The sequence below is a fragment of the Mastigoproctus giganteus genome, chromosome 7 (genome assembly GCF_048544385.1).
Source record: "Mastigoproctus giganteus isolate SK-2022 chromosome 7, ASM4854438v1, whole genome shotgun sequence".
Taxonomy (NCBI): domain Eukaryota; kingdom Metazoa; phylum Arthropoda; class Arachnida; order Uropygi; family Thelyphonidae; genus Mastigoproctus; species Mastigoproctus giganteus.
The window spans coordinates 54,395,677-54,417,427 of NC_143581.1; the positions used below are offsets into that span (position 1 = coordinate 54,395,677).

General features: G+C 37.1%; 1 protein-coding gene and 1 non-coding gene across 2 annotated transcripts; both read right to left on the reverse strand.

Annotated features, from left to right (window-relative positions):
- Positions 1-204: 204 nt before the first annotated feature.
- Positions 205-7,935, reverse strand: LOC150082905 (uncharacterized). The gene is made up of 2 exons (XM_090376907.1): positions 7,058-7,935; positions 205-1,276 (listed from the first exon to the last, which is right to left on the reverse strand). The coding sequence occupies exons 1-2, from the start codon at positions 7,131-7,133 to the stop codon at positions 285-287; spliced, it is 1,068 nt and encodes a 355-aa protein (XP_090233033.1). The 5' UTR covers positions 7,134-7,935; the 3' UTR covers positions 205-284.
- Positions 7,936-21,146: 13,211 nt separating this feature from the next.
- Positions 21,147-21,228, reverse strand: TRNAS-GCU (transfer RNA serine (anticodon GCU)). The gene has a single exon. It is a non-coding gene; the product is annotated as a tRNA-Ser (tRNA).
- Between the last annotated feature and the right edge of the window lie 523 nt (positions 21,229-21,751).

Genomic DNA, 21,751 nt, shown 5'->3' on the forward strand with positions numbered 1-21,751 from the left:
GTGGTCATAGGAATAATCATTTATGTTGACAAGGAATTTATAATTTTGGATACGAAGAGAATTTTTCTTTTTTATTTAATTTTAATCTATTAAAAGTAACCACTAGTCAATGATCTACCACAAAAATTATAGTTCTTATATTACAAATAATAAAAGAAACTGAGTATTTTTTCAGAAGAAAATGGTCTAATTAAAAGGGTCTTTGTGAGGGGAAAGAATGTCTGGCCCACGGAGTCGAATACATCTTTAATGACTGTAAATCGTTTTGGATATTATTAATTATATCACACCTTTATTTGAATTGGCAAAGGATGAATTGCTTCGTGCTCTGCAATACCACTGGAATGAGATCCTGCCCGTAACTGTCGATGGAGACGCATGCACGAAGATTCTTCGTGCTTATACAAGTAACTCTTCAAAGCGAACGCTTTCCCGCAACGCTGACACACGTATGGCTTTGTAGTGGAATGGGTCTGGATGTGGGCACGTAGGTTTGATTTGTCAGCGAAGGCTTTGCAGCATACGGGACATTTAAAGGGCTTTTCTCCCGTATGGGTGCGAATATGACCCTGCAGTAGCCAAGGTCGACTGAAACATTTACCACAGTAAGGGCACTGACAGCCCTGGCTGTGGGTACGGACATGCATACTGTAAGCGGGCATCGATACGTAAACCTTATCGCAATGCGGGCACTTACGGGCCTTCTTGTCATTGACGCTGCGATGTGTTTGACGATGACGGGCTAAGTTACTGGCTGTACTGTAGCGCTTGCCGCACTCCGGACATTCGTGGCATTCAACAGAGAGTGGTAGTGGGCTCACATGTCCATCGGAGGAAATGCTAGATATTGATATCTGCGGACATAATTGCCTCTCAATGGAAATGGGTGCAGACAACGGGTGGGCTACTGTCACATTATCGGAGACATCCACTAAAGAGGACAGCCTGTTCAACGATATCGTAAAAGTTTCATTTTTTCGAGGTTTATCACAAATACGTGGCACGCTAAGATCATGGACTGTATCACTCTGGTGTTTGCAGTGTACGTCTTCATTTTCTCGCTTGTGCTTTGCAACTGTCAAACCCAGTGGTTCCACTTGGCCATAAATAATGTAAGGAGAATAGCAATCACTGAGGTAGGACATATATTCTAAGCCTCTGGACAAACTAGCCGGGGAATGCGGGCTCGCTGGTTTTAAAGGAACGTCACCTTCTGCAGTTCGATTCTCGGCATCGACTCCGTCTGCAGTACTCACACCCCTTTCTGGACTGTTAGCTGCAAATTACAAAAGAGAATTGCATTAAATAGTTTAAATATAAAATTCTCATACTAAAATACGCAATTCGCAATTAAATTAAAATCAATTAGAAAATTATACTAAAAATCTACTTGCAGTATGATTTCTAATTCATTAATAAAATTTTCCGATTTTTAATTACTGTTAGATTAGCTGTGGATTATATCAAGATTAGATTAGCTGTGGATGTATATCAAGACTGCTGTTTAAAATATTATATTAATCATTTTGTTAATTAAATATAGCATTAATTACAGTTACATGGAAAATTAATGAAAATATTAATATTCCCGAGCAGAAGTTAGCTTTAGCAATTGACGTTTGCATTTTTGAACTTTTGCAGCATGAAATTGACACAAGAGGGAGCTTTGAAGTGTACAAAAATGACAAATTGAAAGAATTTAAAAAATAAAAATAAAATAATCAATAAATATAAATAATAAAAATAAAATAATCATAAATTGGAGTTTATTTATTTATTTTTTTGGTTATAGCAGCAAATAAACACTTTTATACATGAGTACAGTACTGTGTTAATATTAAAACTTTTGCCATGTAACGAATTTTAAAAAATACTGCATTTTCAAGTTTTGGTGGTTGCGATGCTTTTGTCCATTAGTATACTTATATAGCTGTGCATTAGCGAGTCCATATCGTCGAGTTTTTAAGACTTCACTTGACATCGTTTCCTATTAGGACTCAACAAAGAAGACTTGTGTTCGTCCTCGGTACTTTGACAGCTTGATACGTTAAAGCCCCTCAAACCACAGATTGAAGAAAAATGTAATGACTTTCAACGCCCTTTCTAGTAAGATTACTTTACTAGATGTATCGATAGAGGGTGTCATTCATAATAAGTAGACCCGAACGTGCAAAGGACTCCAAAACTAACACCTATGCAACACGCTTTGAGCTTAGTAACTCAAGAGACTCTTGGGGATTCTTTATAATTGCACAAAGTAGATCTTCATGTCGCGCGCGCATAACTAATGACAACAAGGACTTCATTAATCACATTGAAGTGATGAACACTTTTTTCCTCCGTCATCGCTAGTATCAGATGTTTTCTGATAACCCAAAATATCTTAACTGCTAAAAAGATTGCTAAATAAATATGTGAATGGTCGCGTGCCAGACCTCACTCCACTTGTCGAGTGGCCGAAAGTTCGTACTTAAACGAGTCTTGTTCAGGGTTAAACTATTCCAAAATCTTCTCTGGCAATGATCAGCTGTCTAAGGCGAAAGAGTATACTAAAGCTACACACCAAAATTAGAGGAGTTATAACATATGAGAAAATTGATACAGTTGCGCTATTTTCTTCTCCGTAAGATAGGAATATTAGTATATATTGGACCGTTCTATGAAACTGGGAACGTTTAATTTGAGAAACAGTTGATTTTGAAAACTGTTACTTCTGTTTATTTACTTTGTCAAGACTTACTGCACAAAGAGGTAGTTTCTTTTCCTGTTCGCACAAGTGCAATTACGATCGTGAATTAACTTTATTTTTAAGCTGCCTCCAAAATTCGTTATGGACATGACGCGAAGTTTTGTATGCGCTTATCCACAAGATGTTGGTAGAGACATGTCATAGAAAATTTCTTTAATCTGACTTGAGTTCAAAGAAGGCCAACGCTCGTTTCAGAAGTGTGGAGATCCTGGATTGCAAAAATCTATTATTATGGAGCAGTCGTTGCTGAATGTGAAGGCCCATATATGACTGTCACACAACTGCCGGATGAATGGCAGCTTCGTAAAAACAATACCAGACATCATAGGCATTTTCTTCCAATTCAGGGCATCTAATACTCATTATATAGTTCTATCTTTTTCTGAACTTGACGTATTGTGGCTTAAATTGCCCATGCGCCATAAAAATTTAAATAAATCAATTTTTCTTTTCCCCATGTGGCTTCTTCCAATTTACAACACTGAAGGGGCAGGTCCATGGGCGTCACTTCGAAATTAGCCAGGTTGCTGTCAAAGCTTGTTGTTTTTTTTGTCCTTGTTTCTTTTGGTTTTATGGCACGTCATCAGCTATGCCATATTGCGCCAATGTATTAAGTCTGTAGAAGTGTATTCACGTGTTGATTTGAATGTTGCACGGATTGAAAAAAATCAGGAACACTTCACTTGAAGAGACCCCTCCATTTCCCGAGATCGGCCAACTATAGCCCCGATTGAAAAGACCTTTAATAATTCCTCCGATCTGTGACGAGATTGGAGCCAAGAACTCTCCAAATGAAAGAAGTGGCAAAATTACTGCGCTATCACGAAGGACGATTTCAAAGATTTTAAAGGTCCAAATCCAAAATGGCTTCCAGCATGTCATGAAAGAGAGAGACGCTGGGATGAATGAATTGAGTACAGAGGAAAGTGTCTTCAAAGGAATCACAATACTGATCTTGAACAGCTCTCATTGTACCGATAAACTGAAAGAAAATGATTGCGTAACGCCTGTTTTTAAGAAAAAATAATAGGAAAAAATTCTTCTTCGTAACTGTAAGCCTCTACTCACTTCATTCACCTGTATCTTTAAAGGGTTGTCCAGTCCTCTTTAAATTTAGATAAACTTTTCCCCTCTACAAGACTGCTTGAAGATTTATTACAAAATCAATTACCTTTTAGCTACGGGCAAATTTTGCATATCTACGTTGCAAATATCCTTTCCGATTTAAATTTATGTCCCTTTGTACATGTCATCTGAAAAGAGCAAAGATGTCCTCATCAGTTTACTCAACCCTTTCAAACCCAAGCCTTAAATAGCTTAATTACGTAACCATGCAGATGCCTGACTCCTAAATACTGTGACGTAGAGAACTCAAGTATTCTTGGAAAGAATACACTTTTGTTACTTCAGCTGATCTTTTTGCTCTTCTCTGGGCCCTTCCCAACAGGTCGTTATCATCCAAACTTGTATGAAATATTGAAATGTAGCCTATCCATTTCTTTAGACAAAGGAGTAATCAGTCTTCGTCTCTACTGGCAAAGTTCCTATATAACGGGGATAGCGAACCAGTGCCATGTGTGCCACTCGAAAATATACCGGTACGAGGCCATAAATAGGTGGCGCCACGTGTCCGTATATTATTCTTCAAATTAAAAAAAAAAAAGGATTTTTTAACTTTTAACATTGATGAGCTGTCCTAGCAGCCTGCTGCACTGCTCAGAGAATTTCATGTTGGACTTTATGATTTACTTCTACACCTTTTCACTAAAAAAGTAATTTGTTCTAGCGTTGCATTATCCTAGGTTCACTGTTGCCTAAATGCAAGACCTTGCAATTACCAGTGTTATATCTTAACTACCATTTATCAGATTATACGACTGTCTTGTTGAATTAGTATGATCTGATCATCGTTCCTAACTGCCCTGCTCGTCTTTATATCATCAGCAAACTACCTATAACCTTTCTAATGAACTATTTACATTAACTTACCTCCTCTTCTCCAATACAGAATTAAGCGAAGGTTTGTTACCATACTCGATTACTATTTGGCTAAAGATAAAATTTTTTACTTGAGGTCTTGAAGTCTTTTTCCTCTTAAGTTTACAGCTTTATGCGTTTTTTTACTCGAGAAAGAGAAATAAAAAGTCACCATGAATTTATTAAAGTGGAGGGGGGTTCAATCCACAGCTCTCCTTCTCCCTCCACTGATTGTACTAACGTCCTTTATGTGTTGGTCGGTCCTTGCCCGGACTTTTCCATTGCTTCTGGAATGCATCGGTTCTGAAAACCATTTTTCCCACGCATCTTATTAACGGAATCCTATGATCCTTTCCAGCATCCTGTGTACACTGCTCAGAGAAAGTTTCTTGCCAGGTATCATTATTCTTGCATTGTTTTTTTAACTTTAATTACTTTAAACATGTTGTTTCTTGAGTAATAAGTTAACCTCGGATTATTGTATCAATACTTCCACTTATTTTCCATTATATTAAATTACGTTAAATAGATATTATATAAAAAGCAGCATATTTATTCTCTGGGGCTTTGCACCATAAAAACCGAAATCAAATCAACTCTTCTCTGGGGCCGGAAATATTTATTTTCAGTACAAGACTGAGGCCATTCGTAATAATTTGCTTCACACTTTTTTTTTTTTTTGGTAGCGTACATAAATTATACATTCGGATGAACAGTACAACCAAGTTATGTTATAATATTAGATGATATTATTCTTGGAAACTGGACTTCTAAGAGATCCCAATACTGCATATTGAGGGCGCTTGTAAATCTAAGAGTTTGTTGAAGATGCAATGAAAGCCCTATTCTTAGTACAGTATATCACTTTCGTGTTTTGGCTTTCATCGGAACCTTTAGACCAGATTTTCGCAATATAACTGTGGATTCCAACAAGAATTTCGAGATGTTGCCAAAGGAGTTTCAATTGCATATTTCTGTGCCCGAGTACCAGTCGTATCCTACTACTGTTATGATTTCTGATTCCGAGGTTAATTTAAGAATAATGTGATTGAAGCAAAAGCTCTGCGTGTCCTGAACGAAATCAAGACTTCAGATGAACGAGAAATTTTTCTTCTGTCTCCCAGAAAGTTCTGCCGACTGTCTGTACAGACCATTCGGTTTCTTTAAGCTCTTAAAAAGGAAAAAGGATCAAATCAGTTCTCAACCCGAAAATAACTTTTATCCCATGAAAATTACTATGTATACTTTGAGCCAGATTTCAGGGCATTCATATGAGTTCTAACTGGTTGCTTCAGTTATCCAGATTTTTTAAAATTAACTTGAATACCGTCAGTTTATCCTGGAAACTTGATTTAAGTATTTAGTCCTATTTCTTCGAACTACAAAGATTGACAAAGAGTTAACAATCAGGTAATAGTGGTTGCTTTAATAAACGCCTTCAGATGATCAGTAATTCCAATCATTGACGAAATCACAATTATTGTCAATTATCTTGATTCGAACGTTTGATTTTACGACACCCAAGAAGAGAACTCGCCAAAGTTTGCCCTCATCAAAGTGTAAGAATGATTTAGATCTGCCACTGATAATTATGGCTTATCGAAAGAACAAGGCATTATCAACAGATAGTAAGAAACTGTTAAGTAATCCCGACTTATAAAATCAGAAAGGTATTTACTTGTTGGCCTTTCTGGTAGGGGATTTATATATAGTCTGTACAGATCTTCATTAATCCTTTAATATTTTTCGTTTATTGCCACTACCGTACATCATGATTGACTTTAAAGATGATAGATAGAAGTTAGAAATCCACGTTCTTTTCAAATGACTACTCATTAAGATCTAAAGCACAAAACAACCATGTATAGCAAAGGTTTCATTGTGGTGAAGTCTGAGAGTTTCGTGGTTATGGTAAACTGTTAGAGATTCAATCCTTGATCTCTGATAATTCCTCTTGATTGAATCCTTTTGGAAGTAATACAAATCAAGCGATAATAAAAAATTCTTTCAGTTGCAGATTTATATCGGTATTTCAGCTTAATGAAAGAGGCAACTGTCTTAAAGAAAAGAAGAAAATTTATTCCAGCTTATGCGGACATTAGAACTAGAATTGGTGTTTACAGTGCGTCACGAAAGAAAAAAAAAAGAAAGAAAGAAAGACATCGCATTATCAGCTGACAAAGATAATAAACAGGAGGGAATATAGAGGTAAAAAAAAAACACGGGTCAAGACTGACTTATGATATCGAAATTGCAATAAACAGAAACAAACCCGATAAAGTTTTACAAATAACTATCTTTTATGATTTAGTTAAAATAAACGTTTCTTACCTCGGACATGGTAGCTATCTTCATAGTCTACATCTGTGTTATACCGACGGTTAGTGATGAGAAAAGCTCGTGGCATCTTAGGCGACACCTCTCGTTTACTTTCTCTAAGTCAGAGGTCAGCTGATGAACTTACGGACGGAAGGACACCGATCACAAGAGGTGTTGCCTGGAGCTGGGTTAGCCTTTGACTGACGGCACTGGCCAAGAACGCCAGAGATGGTACTTGGGGAAGGGGGATAAAAGGGATGTCGGGGGAGACGAGGGTGATGTAGTAGGGGAGGATGATGCAGCAAGCTCTTGGTGTCGGATTTCCAGTAGTCGAAGTAGAGCTCTTCGTTGTGGGGGGGGGGTGAATTAATCAACGATTTTTTCTAAACTTCCCCTGTCTCCCCTGCGATCACAACGCTCGTGACGGGGCTTGGCTGTGATAAAACAAGTGGTGTTCGTGTGTCTCGCACCACGTTCGGCAGAAGACGCCCGCTTGTGGGATGTCCGATCGGAGAGACGCTCTCCGGGCTTCTAGTAGCGACGTGTTGTCGGAAGCCGGGGAAACGGCGTGACCTAAGAATCAGGGGTCAAGTAAGGGCGAAGAGGTCCAGCTGGCTTGTTGGGGGGAGAAGGGGGAAAGAAAGGATTGGGGGATTGCGATTGAGGGAGTGAAAGAGTGCAGCGGGCGGGCGTCTGCTCGGGAATATAAACTACGGGCGAATGATGATGCAAAGTGGTTCGACACTCTGCGAGGTGCTGCAAATATTTGGAACAGTTCTGTCTGAAATCCGGGCTGCCATGCTGCGATTCCATGACAAAAATAGAAAATGCTCTTTACGTGTTTGGAAAGCTTACGTCTCCTCCGCGTGCCATCTGTCTGCCTCCAGATCTTTTCGTTGTTGCTCCATCAGTAAGAAATCTTCCTACTGGCCTAGTTATGCGCCTGACTCAGTGTGGCGTGCACAGAGATTTAGCCTCCCTCCTCTCTTCCATCCTACTCGCTCTCATCCCCATCCCGGCTCACTCTTTTCTCTTGCTTTTCTAGTTGCTCTTGAAAAGTTAATCACTTCTCCCTTTTTTTATTTTGTTTTGCTCCTCTAATATAACCTTATAAGGTTCTACTTTTATCTTCCTATTCCTTCTTTCACTCTTCTTCAGCAATCTTTGCCGAGGAAAAATGAATGCCTCATAACATCTCATAAGACAAATTCTTTCAATTCAATTTTAATTCTTTCTCCATACACAACCAAAAATTACCCAATTTTAGTTGTGAATTATACCTATTATTTTGATAAAGGATAAATAAAAGTGTATTAAAGTTCTTTTATTGCAAACATAAAAATATTTTTAATATAACAATATTTTTAGTTGAAATACCGTAGTTATAAAATTATAACTACGGTATTTCAACTAAAAAACAGATTGTAAAATGTCATAATTATATGAATGATACTGGACTGAGACAACTGTGTTCAGAGTTGTGCTCTGTAGTCAAAATCTAAGGGATTCCTTCCCCCCCCCATTGTTCAAGAATGGAACTAGAAAAATATTTATTTGTGAGCTACTCCCCTCCCTTTCCACTTAAATTCTTTAATGAAAAGGAATCTTACCTCAATATTTTAAAAATTTAGACAGTCCAGGACAAAATACGTCTCAATAAATACCATACTTGGTACCAAGTTTGGTATTTATTGATCGTATATTGGTATTTATTGATATATCAAAAATATTTATACTTGGTATTTACTGGTGTACCAATAATATTTATACTTGGTATTTACTGGTGTACCAATAATATTTATACTTGGTATTTATTGACACATTGATATCCAAGAGAAAACGAAATGTTTTAGACAAGCGCTTTGCCAAGTTTTCATCGTCTTGAGCAATACAAACATTTCCACAAAATAGATAGGGACTTGTGTATGCATGTTGTTTTGAAAAGATTATAGTTCACTAACTAAGCCACTGGTTCCCAGCCAGTGGGTCCAGTACATTAGGGCACAGAGAGAAAAAATGAGTAATTTTCCTTTAAGTGATCTGTAGTCACTAGGGCAATTGACTCTTCTAGCAGGACAATGTGCTTCCCCACAGAGCCGTGGTGACTAGAACATGGTTCGAAGAGCATTCCGCAGATTTTACCACCGTGAGATGGCCTCCCCGTTCGCCAGACATGAACCCTGTGGAGCATCTTTGGGATGCTGTGGAAAGGTCCTTTCGAGCTTTGGATCCTCCACCTCCACCTGCGACGGAATTAGTAACAGCGTTGCAGCAAGCATGGATGGAAATACCTGTGGAACGCTTTCGCGAACTAGTGGACTCAATGCCTCGCCGTATGACTCATCCGGGCGAAAGGTGGGCCTACCCGGTACTAGGTAGGTATCCCATGATTTCTATCCACTCAGTGTACAATTCAGTAGACTAAAATCAGTGCATAACAATATTACTCATTTAATATAATTACTGTACTATGTATATAATATCTATAGTTATAATGTCTATAAATAATGCCTATCAAATAAGTCAGAGCGCCCCCATACGAACGATAGCATAATTTCTAAGTGACCTACAGCCACTAAAACAAAATGCTAGTATCTCTTTTATCTATTTTAATGATAAATAAATAAATAAGAGTGTTTTAATAATTCTAAGAATATTTTTAAAATAATTAAAAATTAAATTGAATATTAAGCTAATGAATGCCAATTATAAATAATTCTTAATTATTTTAGAAAAATTAAAATAAATAATTACTTTTACTAGGTAATGTAAAAATAATTTTTGATTTAGAGTTTTCTTTTCTTTTTTTTTTTTTTTTTTTTTTTAACGCTACTTATTTTATACAGAAAACTTGAAGACGAACTTGAAGAGTACGAGTTACAACTTTTATTCCACTTCTGAGGCTACAAGACAAGCTTGTTTTTATTTAAACAAGTCATGAAAAATAGTAATTTGATGCAAACTTTATAAAATTATTTTTATGATGAAATTTAAAATTTAAATTGTATGTGCTTTTCTCCTTTGGATGAGTTAGTATGACTCAAAATGGAATACTGGGCGCAATCAATACTTAGTCAAAGACTTTTAAAGGGCAAGTTTTATAAATTATACAATAAAAATTTCAATTGCTCTAAAAAGATAATATTTCACAGACAAATCACTATAATTAGTTCAATGAACTAAATCTGAATACCTAAGAACAGCGAAGAATTATTAGGAGTTTAAGAGTCACATACAGAAACTTTGTAAAATCCGATAATCTGGAGGCGCATTTCACAAAAAAAAAAAAAAAAAAAAAATCAACATTTCACAATCCAGAAATAAAAAAAAATTAAAAGTAATCCGGAACTCAAGTGGAAGATTACATTTAAGATTCCATGCAATTTTTTTTTTCCACTAGGATTTAACTGCATATATAATACAATGGTCTCAGTTACAGCACAATATTTGTTTTCATCTATTAACAACTTAGAGGCCTCTGTAGCCGAGTGGCCACAGGAAAAAGTGCAGTAGCACACGCTCTTTGAGTTCACCGGGGTTCAACCCCTGACTGCAAAATACGGTGGATCTACCAACTCGCACTGGACCAGCATGGCAGATTATGGTCCATTTCCCTCAACATGAATTGAGGAGGCTTCCATCTTGCAGGGGATTGAAAATGGCTGCTGTTTATTAACAACTTGCCTTTTCAACGAGTTGCCTGGTATTGTAATACTTTCAAATAAACGGCCTCTTTTATAAAATGTTAACTGGCTATTTGTTTAAAAGATGAGACAAATGATGCATCTTTTGTGACAAAAGATGGACTTTTAAACAAATGGCCAATTTAAACAATACCAGGACAACTCAATTTAAAGGCAAGATTGTTCTGCTATGAGACTTAAGACTTAATTTCATTGTCCATGCAGTTTAAATCCTGCTGGTCACAAAAAGAAAAAAAAACAGATGAAACAGGACAATCGTTATAAATAAGATGTATACAAGTTTGTTGTTTATATTCAATAGTTATTGAAATGTGCTCCTCTAAAACTGCTCAGTAATTAAATATATACACCTTTCTGAAATCCGTTTCTTAAAATGTGAGAAATGTAAGGCCATAGTATATTTTTTAAATATTTATAACGTAGCATATACTGTATATAAATAATACACGAGAGGTAGCAATAAAGTTCCCAAATTGGTGCGATAAAAAGATCACAAAGTGATTGAGCTCAAAAATAGTTTTCTTTTTATTCCAAGTCCCTACCTACAAGGATTTATTACACAGTTCTAAAAGTTTCCGAAATGAGTCAGCGTAGGCTTCCAAAGTGATAATGTTCAGTTCGGCAGTTACGTTTTTCTTTATCTCCTCAACATCCTGAAATCTCTTTCCTTTGAGGGCAGTTTTTACCTTTGGAAAGAGAAAGAAGTTCGGTAGTAGTAGATCGTGCGAATAGGGTGGATGGCTGATCTGTACAATTCCATGTTTCGTCTAAAATATCTTCACAACAAGTACGGAATGAACCGTGCCTTCGTCGTGCAAGATGAACCAGTTGCCTTTCTCTCGAAATTTCGGCCTCATTCGGGAAATGCGCTTCAATTCCTTGCGAATCGCACTCTGTCTATCGAAAAACACGATCAGCTTCGCCTTGATCCTGGTAAACGAAACGTTTTGGGTATTGGTAATGATTTTAAAGTCCACTGAATGTCCTGACGCTTCGTCTCTGGGTCCTACAGAAACACCCAACACTCATCCCAAGTGACAATAAAGTTGAGGAAATTATGATTGTCTTGACACATCTGGATGAATTATTCACATGATGACACCCTTCGTTGCTTCTGCTCATCCGTGAGGCTGTGCAGCACCAATTCTGAACAAACCTTCCCTTCCCTAAATCTTCATGCAGGATTTAACGAATCGTCTCCTTATTTATATCCAACTCATCAGCCATCATTCTGAGGGTCAAATGACAATCTCTTGCCACAATTTCCCGAACTGTTGCAACTCCGTCCTCATTTAGAGAGGTTGACAGATGCCCTCTTCGGCCATCGCGAACATCCTCATCCGGCTTATACCATTCAAAAACATTGGTACGACTTAACGTTTCACCATCATAAACAGATTTAGCATAACATACATGTTACAGATTTCCCAATTTAAAGCAAAATTTGATAATCGTTCGTTGCTCCACTGCCAAAATGGTAACACGGAATGTTAACGTATTACCAAAACTGGTTGTTACTTGCAACCTGTCAGTCTACTGGACAATCTCTGCACCACTATCTGTTGGAGAAGTTTGAAGTACGACATACTACTTCCGTTTATTTTGAAACTCAGCAACAGCACCAGTCCATTATTGCCACACTTCGTATACATATCTTTCTATACATTAAAATAATTTTCCTCCTAGTGATATTTATTCAGCCAATGGGAAAAGAGGGATGCGGGTTACGTGGTAATATGTAACAAATACTAAAATACGTAACAGAAGCTTGTTTTGTTGTGGTAAAATAAGCTTCTGTTTTAGCGTGGTCATGCTAGATAAACCTCGTGCACGCGCTTTGTTTGTCTAGCATGACCAGGCACTACCATTCTTGATTTTCATATGTAACGTATTTATGTATTCATAGCTGAGGAAGAGACACACAGTGTTGAAAGATTCTGTAAGTATTTTATTTTATTTTATCAAAAGACGCGAAGCTACCAAGTGTAGTATTATAATCAAAATAAATATAATGTAATATCTTTCTAAATGTAAAACACATTGACATTTTAATTAATTAAATGCTCTATTTGCATTCGAAAATATTGCTTATTTATTATTATTTTTACTTTGTTATTATTGTCGTTTATTTTTGTAGACGTCGTTATCCGTTAGAGTGCTCCAGTTCTGAGACAGATAAACAAGATTACAGCTAGGAGACAACGTAACGTGTCCAGGAATGGCCGGTCCTTAAAGAGTGGTCAGTGTGTTCATACGTAGAATGCGACTCAAGAACACCCATGTCGCGAAGCCAGTTACTATCATCGAACGAAGAGGTGGGGGATAAAGTAGCTGTTCCTTTTTGGAAGTTATCTAAAGTAAATATTTACGGTGTCTTTTGGTGACATTCAAGACTCACGTGCCGTCCAAGAGATTTTAGATATGTTGGCGAGAAAAAAAATAAATAAATCGTTGTGTGTGTGTTGTGTATTTGTTCTAAAGTGGTTTTTCCATTTCTACAACTCACTCCAATTATTATAGTTACGTGATACAGATTTGGCTTCGTATGAGTTGCAATAATCTTATTTATTTATTAAAATAAATGTATTTAAGTGCACTTTTCTTCACTCTTGTGTGGCACAGTTCTGAAACTGGGAGCTGGTAATAAGTTTTCTAAGTTAAATATAATAATTAAATAGAGATATGATAATTATAAAATATAGTTTCATTTTATTGAGAGAAAAATTTACTTAATAGTTTTGTGTCAGACGTAACTGCGCCATCTTACGGAAATTATTAATACTTATAATTAGAATTTATCAATTTATTAATTCAAAAATTAATTAATACTGTATATTTAAATAAAAGATATTAACCAGATGCCTTCTGTTAGGGTTTCCTTATTATTCACGCAGTGTTTCAGACCATGGTTTTGGTTTCATGGTCTTGGAGTTATGGTGTTCACCGACACTCGGGAGCTTTTATTATTATAGATTATAAATAATAATAGACGCTAAAAGAAACAAGCACTAATTAAAAAAAGAAAAGAAAAATTTAATACGCACAATAACCGCAGCAGTCCTGTGGCGTATATTCCCGACAACTTTTCTTCTAGACATCGAAGTTTTGCTTCATTTATTTTCTTAAAGCTTAAAATACGTCAGAAACTTATTTAAAACGAAACATTCCATTATTAATGGTGAGCGTCGCCTTGCATCACATCAGTGTTGTTTTTAGTTGCTGTAAAAAAAAAAAAAAAAAATATATATATATATATATATATATATACAGTGGCGGACAAAAAAAAACTGCTTCACTTGTTAATTTTGCAAATAATGTGTTTTGCGCTGCATTGTGGGTTGCAGAAATGTTCGAAATGCATTTGTTAGATGGGATATATATCTCTGTGAATGAAATCCAATAAAAAGACTCCACCTGATATACCCAATTGCCATAAATATCTTCCCAAAGGGTTAAATGCGTAATTAATGGTAATATGAGAAATCATGCAAATGGCAACCACGACAACCAAACATACATTTTATTCCATTTACGAGTACAAACTGAAATGACAAGTTAACGTAATAGTATTATGTACTGTAAATCAGCAAAATAAGTCCTCAATATTTTGTTTTTCCTCCTTGAGCTGCAATTACAGCTTTGCAACGATCTGGCATAGAGTTGATGAACTTCTGGCTATACGGTTGCCCAATTTCGTGGTACCACACCTTTACAATGCTCTCCCGCAGCTGAATCTTACTTGTTGTCTTCTTCTGAGCAATTTTAGACGACATTATGTACCAGCAATTTTTAATAGGGTTGAAATCTGACTGTTGCCGTGCCAGTCCAACACTGTAATGCCAGCATTTATGAGGTATGACTGTACCTTAAGGGAGAAAAACGAGGGAAAAAATTGGTGTGAGTTTGTTTTAAGCCTTGTGAGACAAGAAGACAAACTCATCATTAAATCTAAATAGCATAAAACTTACCAATTTTGCTGTGTGGCAAGGTGTTGAGTCCTGTTGAAAAATGCAGTTTTGGACGTCTATGTGGTGATCCCTAATAACGGATTTTAGGCACTCCTCCAAGATAACAGTGTAGGTTTCCGCATTCACAGTTCTGTTAATAAACGTAATTCTCCCCACCCCTTTGCTTGTTATGCATCCCCAGACCATATGACCAACGGGGAACTTTACAGTTGGTGTTATGCGGTCAGGATAGTATGCCTCTGATTTTCGTCTTGTGACATATTGCTTCCCATCCGAGCCATGCAGGTTGAATTCTTAACGAGATTATTTGTTTTGTTTACTTTGAAAACCTCAAAGTATCATTTGTTTAACTAAATATGTTGAGGTTAATCTTGTGTGCAGTATTTAATTTTTGTATAGTTGTTAAGATACTTTTTTTTTTTTTAACAATTTTTGGCTAGAGTCTTTGGCTCGAACTTTGTTGGGCTCTTGGCGACCCTCTTCTGCTGCTGCTGGCTAGTAGCACCTGGTTTACCTTCCCGTGGTGGTGGTGGTGGTGGTGGTGGTGGTGGCGGCGCGTTTCCGGCCTGCTGATTCCGGGTATCCAAACAGCCAGTTAATTTCTGGCCATTTCTACAGAGTCCTGTATCTTAAAAGTGAAACGAGGCGGAGATGAACTAACGTCCCAAGTGCCGCCCCACACAAATACATACATACATGCAGGTTGAATTTAAATTCGTCAGAAAAGATGACGGTGTCCCATTGCACTTTTGTCCATGAAACATGCGTTTTAGCCCAAGCAAGTCCCTTCTTCCTCATTTGTTGGGTCAACAAAGGCTTCTTCTTGGGCCGATAGGCAAACAGACCACATTCCGAAAGCCGTCTTTGGATAGTTCGTGCATTTGTTTCAACACCAGAGGTCATCTCAAAGTCCAGTTTTAGATCAGGAGCACTAGCATGGCGATTACGAAGGCATAGCCGTTTCAAATATCGATCTTGAGAAAGCGTAGTCACTCTCTTACGGCCTGATCCAGGTCTTCTCTTCACATCACCGGTTTCAAGCTTTAATTTCAGCACCCGGTTACTGTTGACTGGTGGCAGCCTATTTTATCAGCGATAGCACGCGTAGAAAGCCCTTCCTGGGACAGAGTAACAGCTGCACTTTTTTTTCTTGGTGTCATCTGAACTTACACTTCCGCAAAGCAGGATACTAATGAGCGTGTATACCCTTCGAACGCCGTATTTATAGAAACGGCTGATGCAGTACCTTGCAATTACTGTCTGATGCAATAGAAGCGTTATCTGACGCAATACCTTTGCTTTGCGAAAAACAAATGACTGTAATCAAACAATATAATCATTATATATATATATAATCATTATATATAATCATCATATAATTTGACTGTAATCAAAAAACAGCAAAGAGTTCTTTACTTATGTAAACTCTAGAAGGAAGGGGATGAATCAGATTGGTCCACTTGAGATCGATGGGTCAACTGTTGATGACCCTGCTCGGGTAGCTAACAAACTAAATGAATATTTTGCATCGACATTCACACATGAGGAGTTATTCAGCGAGGGGAATGCCAGAGGTGTATTCAACTCTAGCAGTAAGCTAGAGAATCTTGTAATAACTGAGAGCAAAGTGGAGGAGAAATTGTTGAAGATAAACACAAGAAAGGCACCTGGGGTGGATGGGATCTATCCAGTTATATTAAAGGAGGCAGCAAAGGAGGTAAGCAAACCCTTAGCCATAATTATGAGAGCTTCCTTGGACTCAGGGGAGGTACCCATTGACTGGAGATGTGCAAATGTGACCCCAATTCACAAAGGGGGATCAAAGGCTGACACAAGTAATTATAGACCTGTGAGTTTAACTTCTGTTCCCGGAAAATTAATGGAGGCACTGGTGAAAGAAGCACTGCAGGATCATCTAGACAAGACTTCAGTTATAGCTAGGACACAGCATGGTTTTGTTAAGGGGAAGTCTTGCCTGACCAATTTGATTGGATACTATGATGCAGTCACAAAAGAACTGGATGCAGGGAATAACTTTGATATTATATACTTGGATCTTAGAAAGGCTTTTGATACTGTTGCACATGGAAGACTGCTGCACAAATTGGAGCAGTGTGGCATTGGAGGCAAGTTGCTGCTATGGATAAAGGGGTGGTTGAGGGGGAGAAGACAGAGAGTGGTAATCAATGGACACTGCTCATCGTGGACTAATGTTATTAGTGGAGTCCCTCAGGGTTCAGTATTGGGGCCTTTATTGTTTTCTGTATTTATAAATGATATTGATGATGGTATATCAGGCTTAATGTCCAAGTTTGCAGATGATACGAAGGTTGGCAGGGTTGTCAAGGACACTACTGACACTATGCTGCTGCAACAGGATTTGGAAAGGTTGAGCAGATGGGCTTCGAGGTGGCAAATGAAGTTTAACATTGACAAATGTAAAGTACTACATATGGGAAACAGCAACCCCAGAGCAACGTATCAACTCTGTGGTACTACACTGACAGTGGTAGAGAATGAAAGGGACCTGGGGGTGGTGGTGCAGGCAGATATGAAGTTCTCTGAGCAGTGCAGACGAGCTGCAAGAGTAGCTCATGGTGTATTGTCAATGATATATAGGAATTTTTCTAGCAGGGATAAGGAGGTGATTATTCCCTTGTATAAGGCAATGGTCAGGCCACACCTAGAGTACTGTATACAGGCCTGGAGGCCTCATTTCAGGAAGGATGTAGAGCTGCTGGAACGAGTACAGAGAAGGGCAACTAGATTGGTGAATGGGACAAAGGGGTTCTCTTACGAAGAAAGGCTTAAGTTTTGCAAATTACAGTGTCTGGAAACTAGGCACCAGCGGGGTGATCTGATAGAGGTGTACAAAGCCTTGAATGGTTTGAGCATGCTCAATGCTGATGGGATTCTTCCTCTAGCTCAGAAAAATCACCTGAGAGGGCATAAATTCAAATTGAGGAAAGACAGATGTAGGATAGATGTGCGGAAATTTGCCTTTAGCCAGCGGGTGGTTGGTGGGTGGAACAGACTTCCATCCCTTGTCGTGGAAGTTGATAGCCTAAATAAGTTTAAGGCTCATCTGGACAGGTATTTCGAACGAACAGAGGGGTGAAGTGGAAGTGGTTATTTTTATTTATTTATGTTACTTTTTTTTTTTTTTTTTTTTTTTTTTTTTGGCTGATGCTGCATAAGCTTGCTTTCTTGCATCAAATGCCTCTACTAATGCTAATGCTAATGCTAATATCTTAACAAATGTTACGTTTTTTAAGGTGATGCAGTTTTTTTTTTGTCCGCCACTGTATATCTACGGCTTTCGTGGATGACTGAAAGGTTATGATCGGTGTCCTTCCTGGCATGTGGAAAAGTCCTTTTCCACAGACTGGAGAATGTTCCTCCCTCGAAATTGAGTTTTTCATCCAGTAACCAAGAAAACTTACCATAGAATCAGTAGCGTACTTAAGGGGAACAAATGCTTCCCCCCTGCAACATTTTTACATTAAATGGCGCCTATGGAAGGGTGCACAATTTCTTGACAGGGAAAGAGATCATATTATAAACAGACAGTAAAAGCGCCTATTTTGGCACCTTCAAGGAAAAACTTGGGTACTACACTGCATAGAATATAGGCAACTTTCAGGCCCATTACACTAGCGCCTCATGGCCTTAGTTACTTTGGCACAAACAATAACAAATTTGAAGGGTGCGTTCTATAATATAATCAGTTTTTTACTGGATGAAAAAATCTCAGTTCGGTGGAGGATCACTAAGGCATATTTTGCACATTTTCCTCCGACCACTACTTTATGGACAGACCCGTGGAACGTGAAGCATAATCATGTTGTTACATGTAATTTCCAAGATATGGTAATGGTTATCAGCATCAATGGTTCCATGCACGTTAACTAATAGGCTTAAGCCTATTTAATCACTGCAAACTTCTTTCTTAGCATTGGAAGATCTTTTTCATGTTCATGATATGAAGTTTAAATCTTTAAAAATATTGAAAGGACTAATTGATGCCACAAGTATTTGAAACAGCTGTAGTGGCAGCAGATATCTATTTAAGTGCTCAGAGTATCTTTGTTTTTTGGCTTTACTTTATTCCAACTTACAAATTACAATAAAATGTCTTATTTCTTTTTATTTGCATTTAATTTTTTCTTTTAAATGATTTTATTTCTTTTACAAAGTGAGTGCGAAACCATTTTGAGCGAATTTCGTAAATTTTGTTGTTAAATTCTTGTTTAGGAAAAATCTCCATTCTAAAAAATCAAATAGAAACGTGAAGAAGAAGGCAGTCCTGATTAAAGGGTCCGAATTAGTGAGGTTTTTTACTGTAGTAAAAAGATAAGATTAGCTGTTGGTACTCCCTCCCTCTCCACACAATATGGATTTAGCGCCTCTAAATTTTTTCACTGACGGCAGCTCTATGAAGAAGAAAGTTCTGGAAGGATGGAACTTGAACGATGGACAAAGAAACGAATTTTTTGCAACACAAATATGAGAAAAGAGAAAAGAAAATTCAACTGTCGATTATGAAAAGTAGTTTAAATAATGTTTTTTTGAAGTTAATATTTCAGGTGTTATTAGCGATTGTGTCTTTCATTTAAAGATGCTTTATTTTCTGTGATATTTATGCAACTATTCGCCCCTTCCTGTAATACGAGGTCTGTTGGGGCTTCCCCTACACCACTGAACAATTGTCGATACAAAGTTCACCGTTTCGAAGATGCAGACCAGGAGCAAATAGGTTTCAGTGGCAGCCACATAGTGGTAATTCATGTATATGTTAGTTGTTCACTCAACAATGCTCAAATAGCACAATTGGACAGGGTGGGATCTTACACTGAAAGAGACAAAGTTCGCGACCCACTTTCCCAAGCATTATAACCTTGGACTTGCATCCGTACAGTTTGGATGTGTGTCGTAACTGAGGCAGCTGCCTCGAAGACAAGCCTGGAAGAGACTCATGACCCATGATATTGATAGTTAGTCGAGGAAAAGACGAAACCTCGGTTGCTTCGAGAGCAGAAACACAATGGAATCTCGGTTCCATTGCGTGCATAAACTTATTTGCATAAATAAGTTTAAAACAATTGCCATTGTTTTGTTTGCCTGAAATATGTCCATTCTGATTAGTATTTGATACTGAAACCATCTAATGGTTTGTCAGAAAGTTGTTTAACAGGAATCGTTAAAAATAACTTAACAGCTAGTTTTGTGCATGGCTGTGAAAATGTCCACAGTTAATAAAATTGTGCAAAGAAATCTAAGGATTTCGATAACACTAACCACACGGATATGATACATAAAAAGTTTTCAGAAAAAAAAAAATAATAATAATAAAATGCCTACAGATTGAATATGTTAGACGAATTATTATTTCTAGTAATTTCTGAAATGATGAATTTGTAGCCGGTTTTTTTTACAGTGAAGTTTTTATATATTATATTGTGTGGTTGCTGTTTCAAAGAAGTGATATGGATGAAATTCTCTCTTCTTAGCCTCATTCATAACGCTTTGTATACATGGAATAATGATTTCATTGTATTGATGTAATTGAATACAATGAGTTGATCGACTCAGAATCAACTCAGATTGTGGTGCCACGCTCCAAGAAGTCCACAAGCAAGACCCCATCTTTGTCCCAAAACGTTGTAGCCATGACTTTACAGAAGGCTGTCTTTTGACCTTATCCTTGCGCGGTGAATTTTGATGGTGCCACACCACTACTGTCTCTTCGTTTCAGGGTCATAAGGGTGAACTCAGGTTTTGTCACATGTGACTATGCGTGAATTCAATCACCGCTTTTGCTTGATACGTATATCTGTAACATCCACCATTTTGAACTATCCGTGTGCTGCGCTTAGGAGACCGATCACAGCACCACTCAGTATGGTGAAACGGGAGATTTCTAGTGACTGCTTAGTCACACGCGAAATGATCTACGGTGCCACATTTGAAAGCAAAATATTAGGAGGCATTACTTTCGTACGGTCCTCGTACATAGAATAATGATTTCATTCTACTGATGTGTATTAAATGAGTCTATTTTTTTGAGTGAAATTAGAGTAAAAATAAAATTGAAAAACATTCGGATAATCGAAATTCCGGATAACAGGAATTCTGCAGTTCCTCAAGCTGCTCGGTGCATCTGTTTGACAATTCCTTGAGCGAACGTTGACCATAAGCATTTGTTTTCAAAGAATTTTAGGAAGTCAGCATCCATTTGAGTAATTAGAAAACGCTTCCACTGGAATAAACCTGTTGGGAGACTACAGCCTTTCAGCAGCTTTATGGTTAGCAGCTTTAATCTTCGAAGCAGATGTCGAGAGAGTTTTCTTGTACCAGACAAGAATTTTTTTCTCTTTCTTGGCTGATTGAATTCAGCCAATAATAAAAAAATAAAATAAAAATTTTAGTCGACGAGGATGGGATTCGAACCCACGCGGGCAGAGCCCAATGGATTAGCAGTCCATCGCCTTAACCACTCGGCCACCTCGTCAGCACAAACAATTAATTTCCATATTTATATTTATCCATAAATATAACATGAACAAATATTCCTTGAAGAAAAAGAAAAAATATTATTTTTATGTGTATATTTATTTATTGTTATTATATTATTTATTTATTTTATTTATTGTTATTTTATTATTTATTTATTTTATTTATTGTTATTTTATTATTCATTTATTGAAAAAGAAAAGAATTACAACATATCTCACATGTAATAAAACAACAAATAAATATAACAAAATCATACAAATTTATGTTTCCTTGCTTTAAGAGATGCGAATTTATTAATTATTTCATTTATATTTATTTGTTCCAAAAAGATCATTTTATATTGAAATTATTGCCAAATTAGAGAGTCGTTGTTGAGATATTTTCAAAATGAAAATTAATCAAAATTTATTTATGGTCGACACCGTTCACCTGAAGCAACTGAAACTGGTAAAGTTAGAAAAATTCTTAATGCAACTGCTACATTTGGAAAAGTATCTATAAAATCGTTTTTAAAAAAA

Coding starts and splice junctions, on each gene's coding strand:
- LOC150082905 (XM_090376907.1), bottom strand. CDS start 7,133: ATGCCACGAGCTTTTCTCATCACTAACCGTCGGTATAACACAGATGTA. Junction 1,277..7,057: donor AGATAGCTACCATGTCCGAG/GTAAGAAACGTT, acceptor TGTAATTTGCAG/CTAACAGTCCAGAAAGGGGT.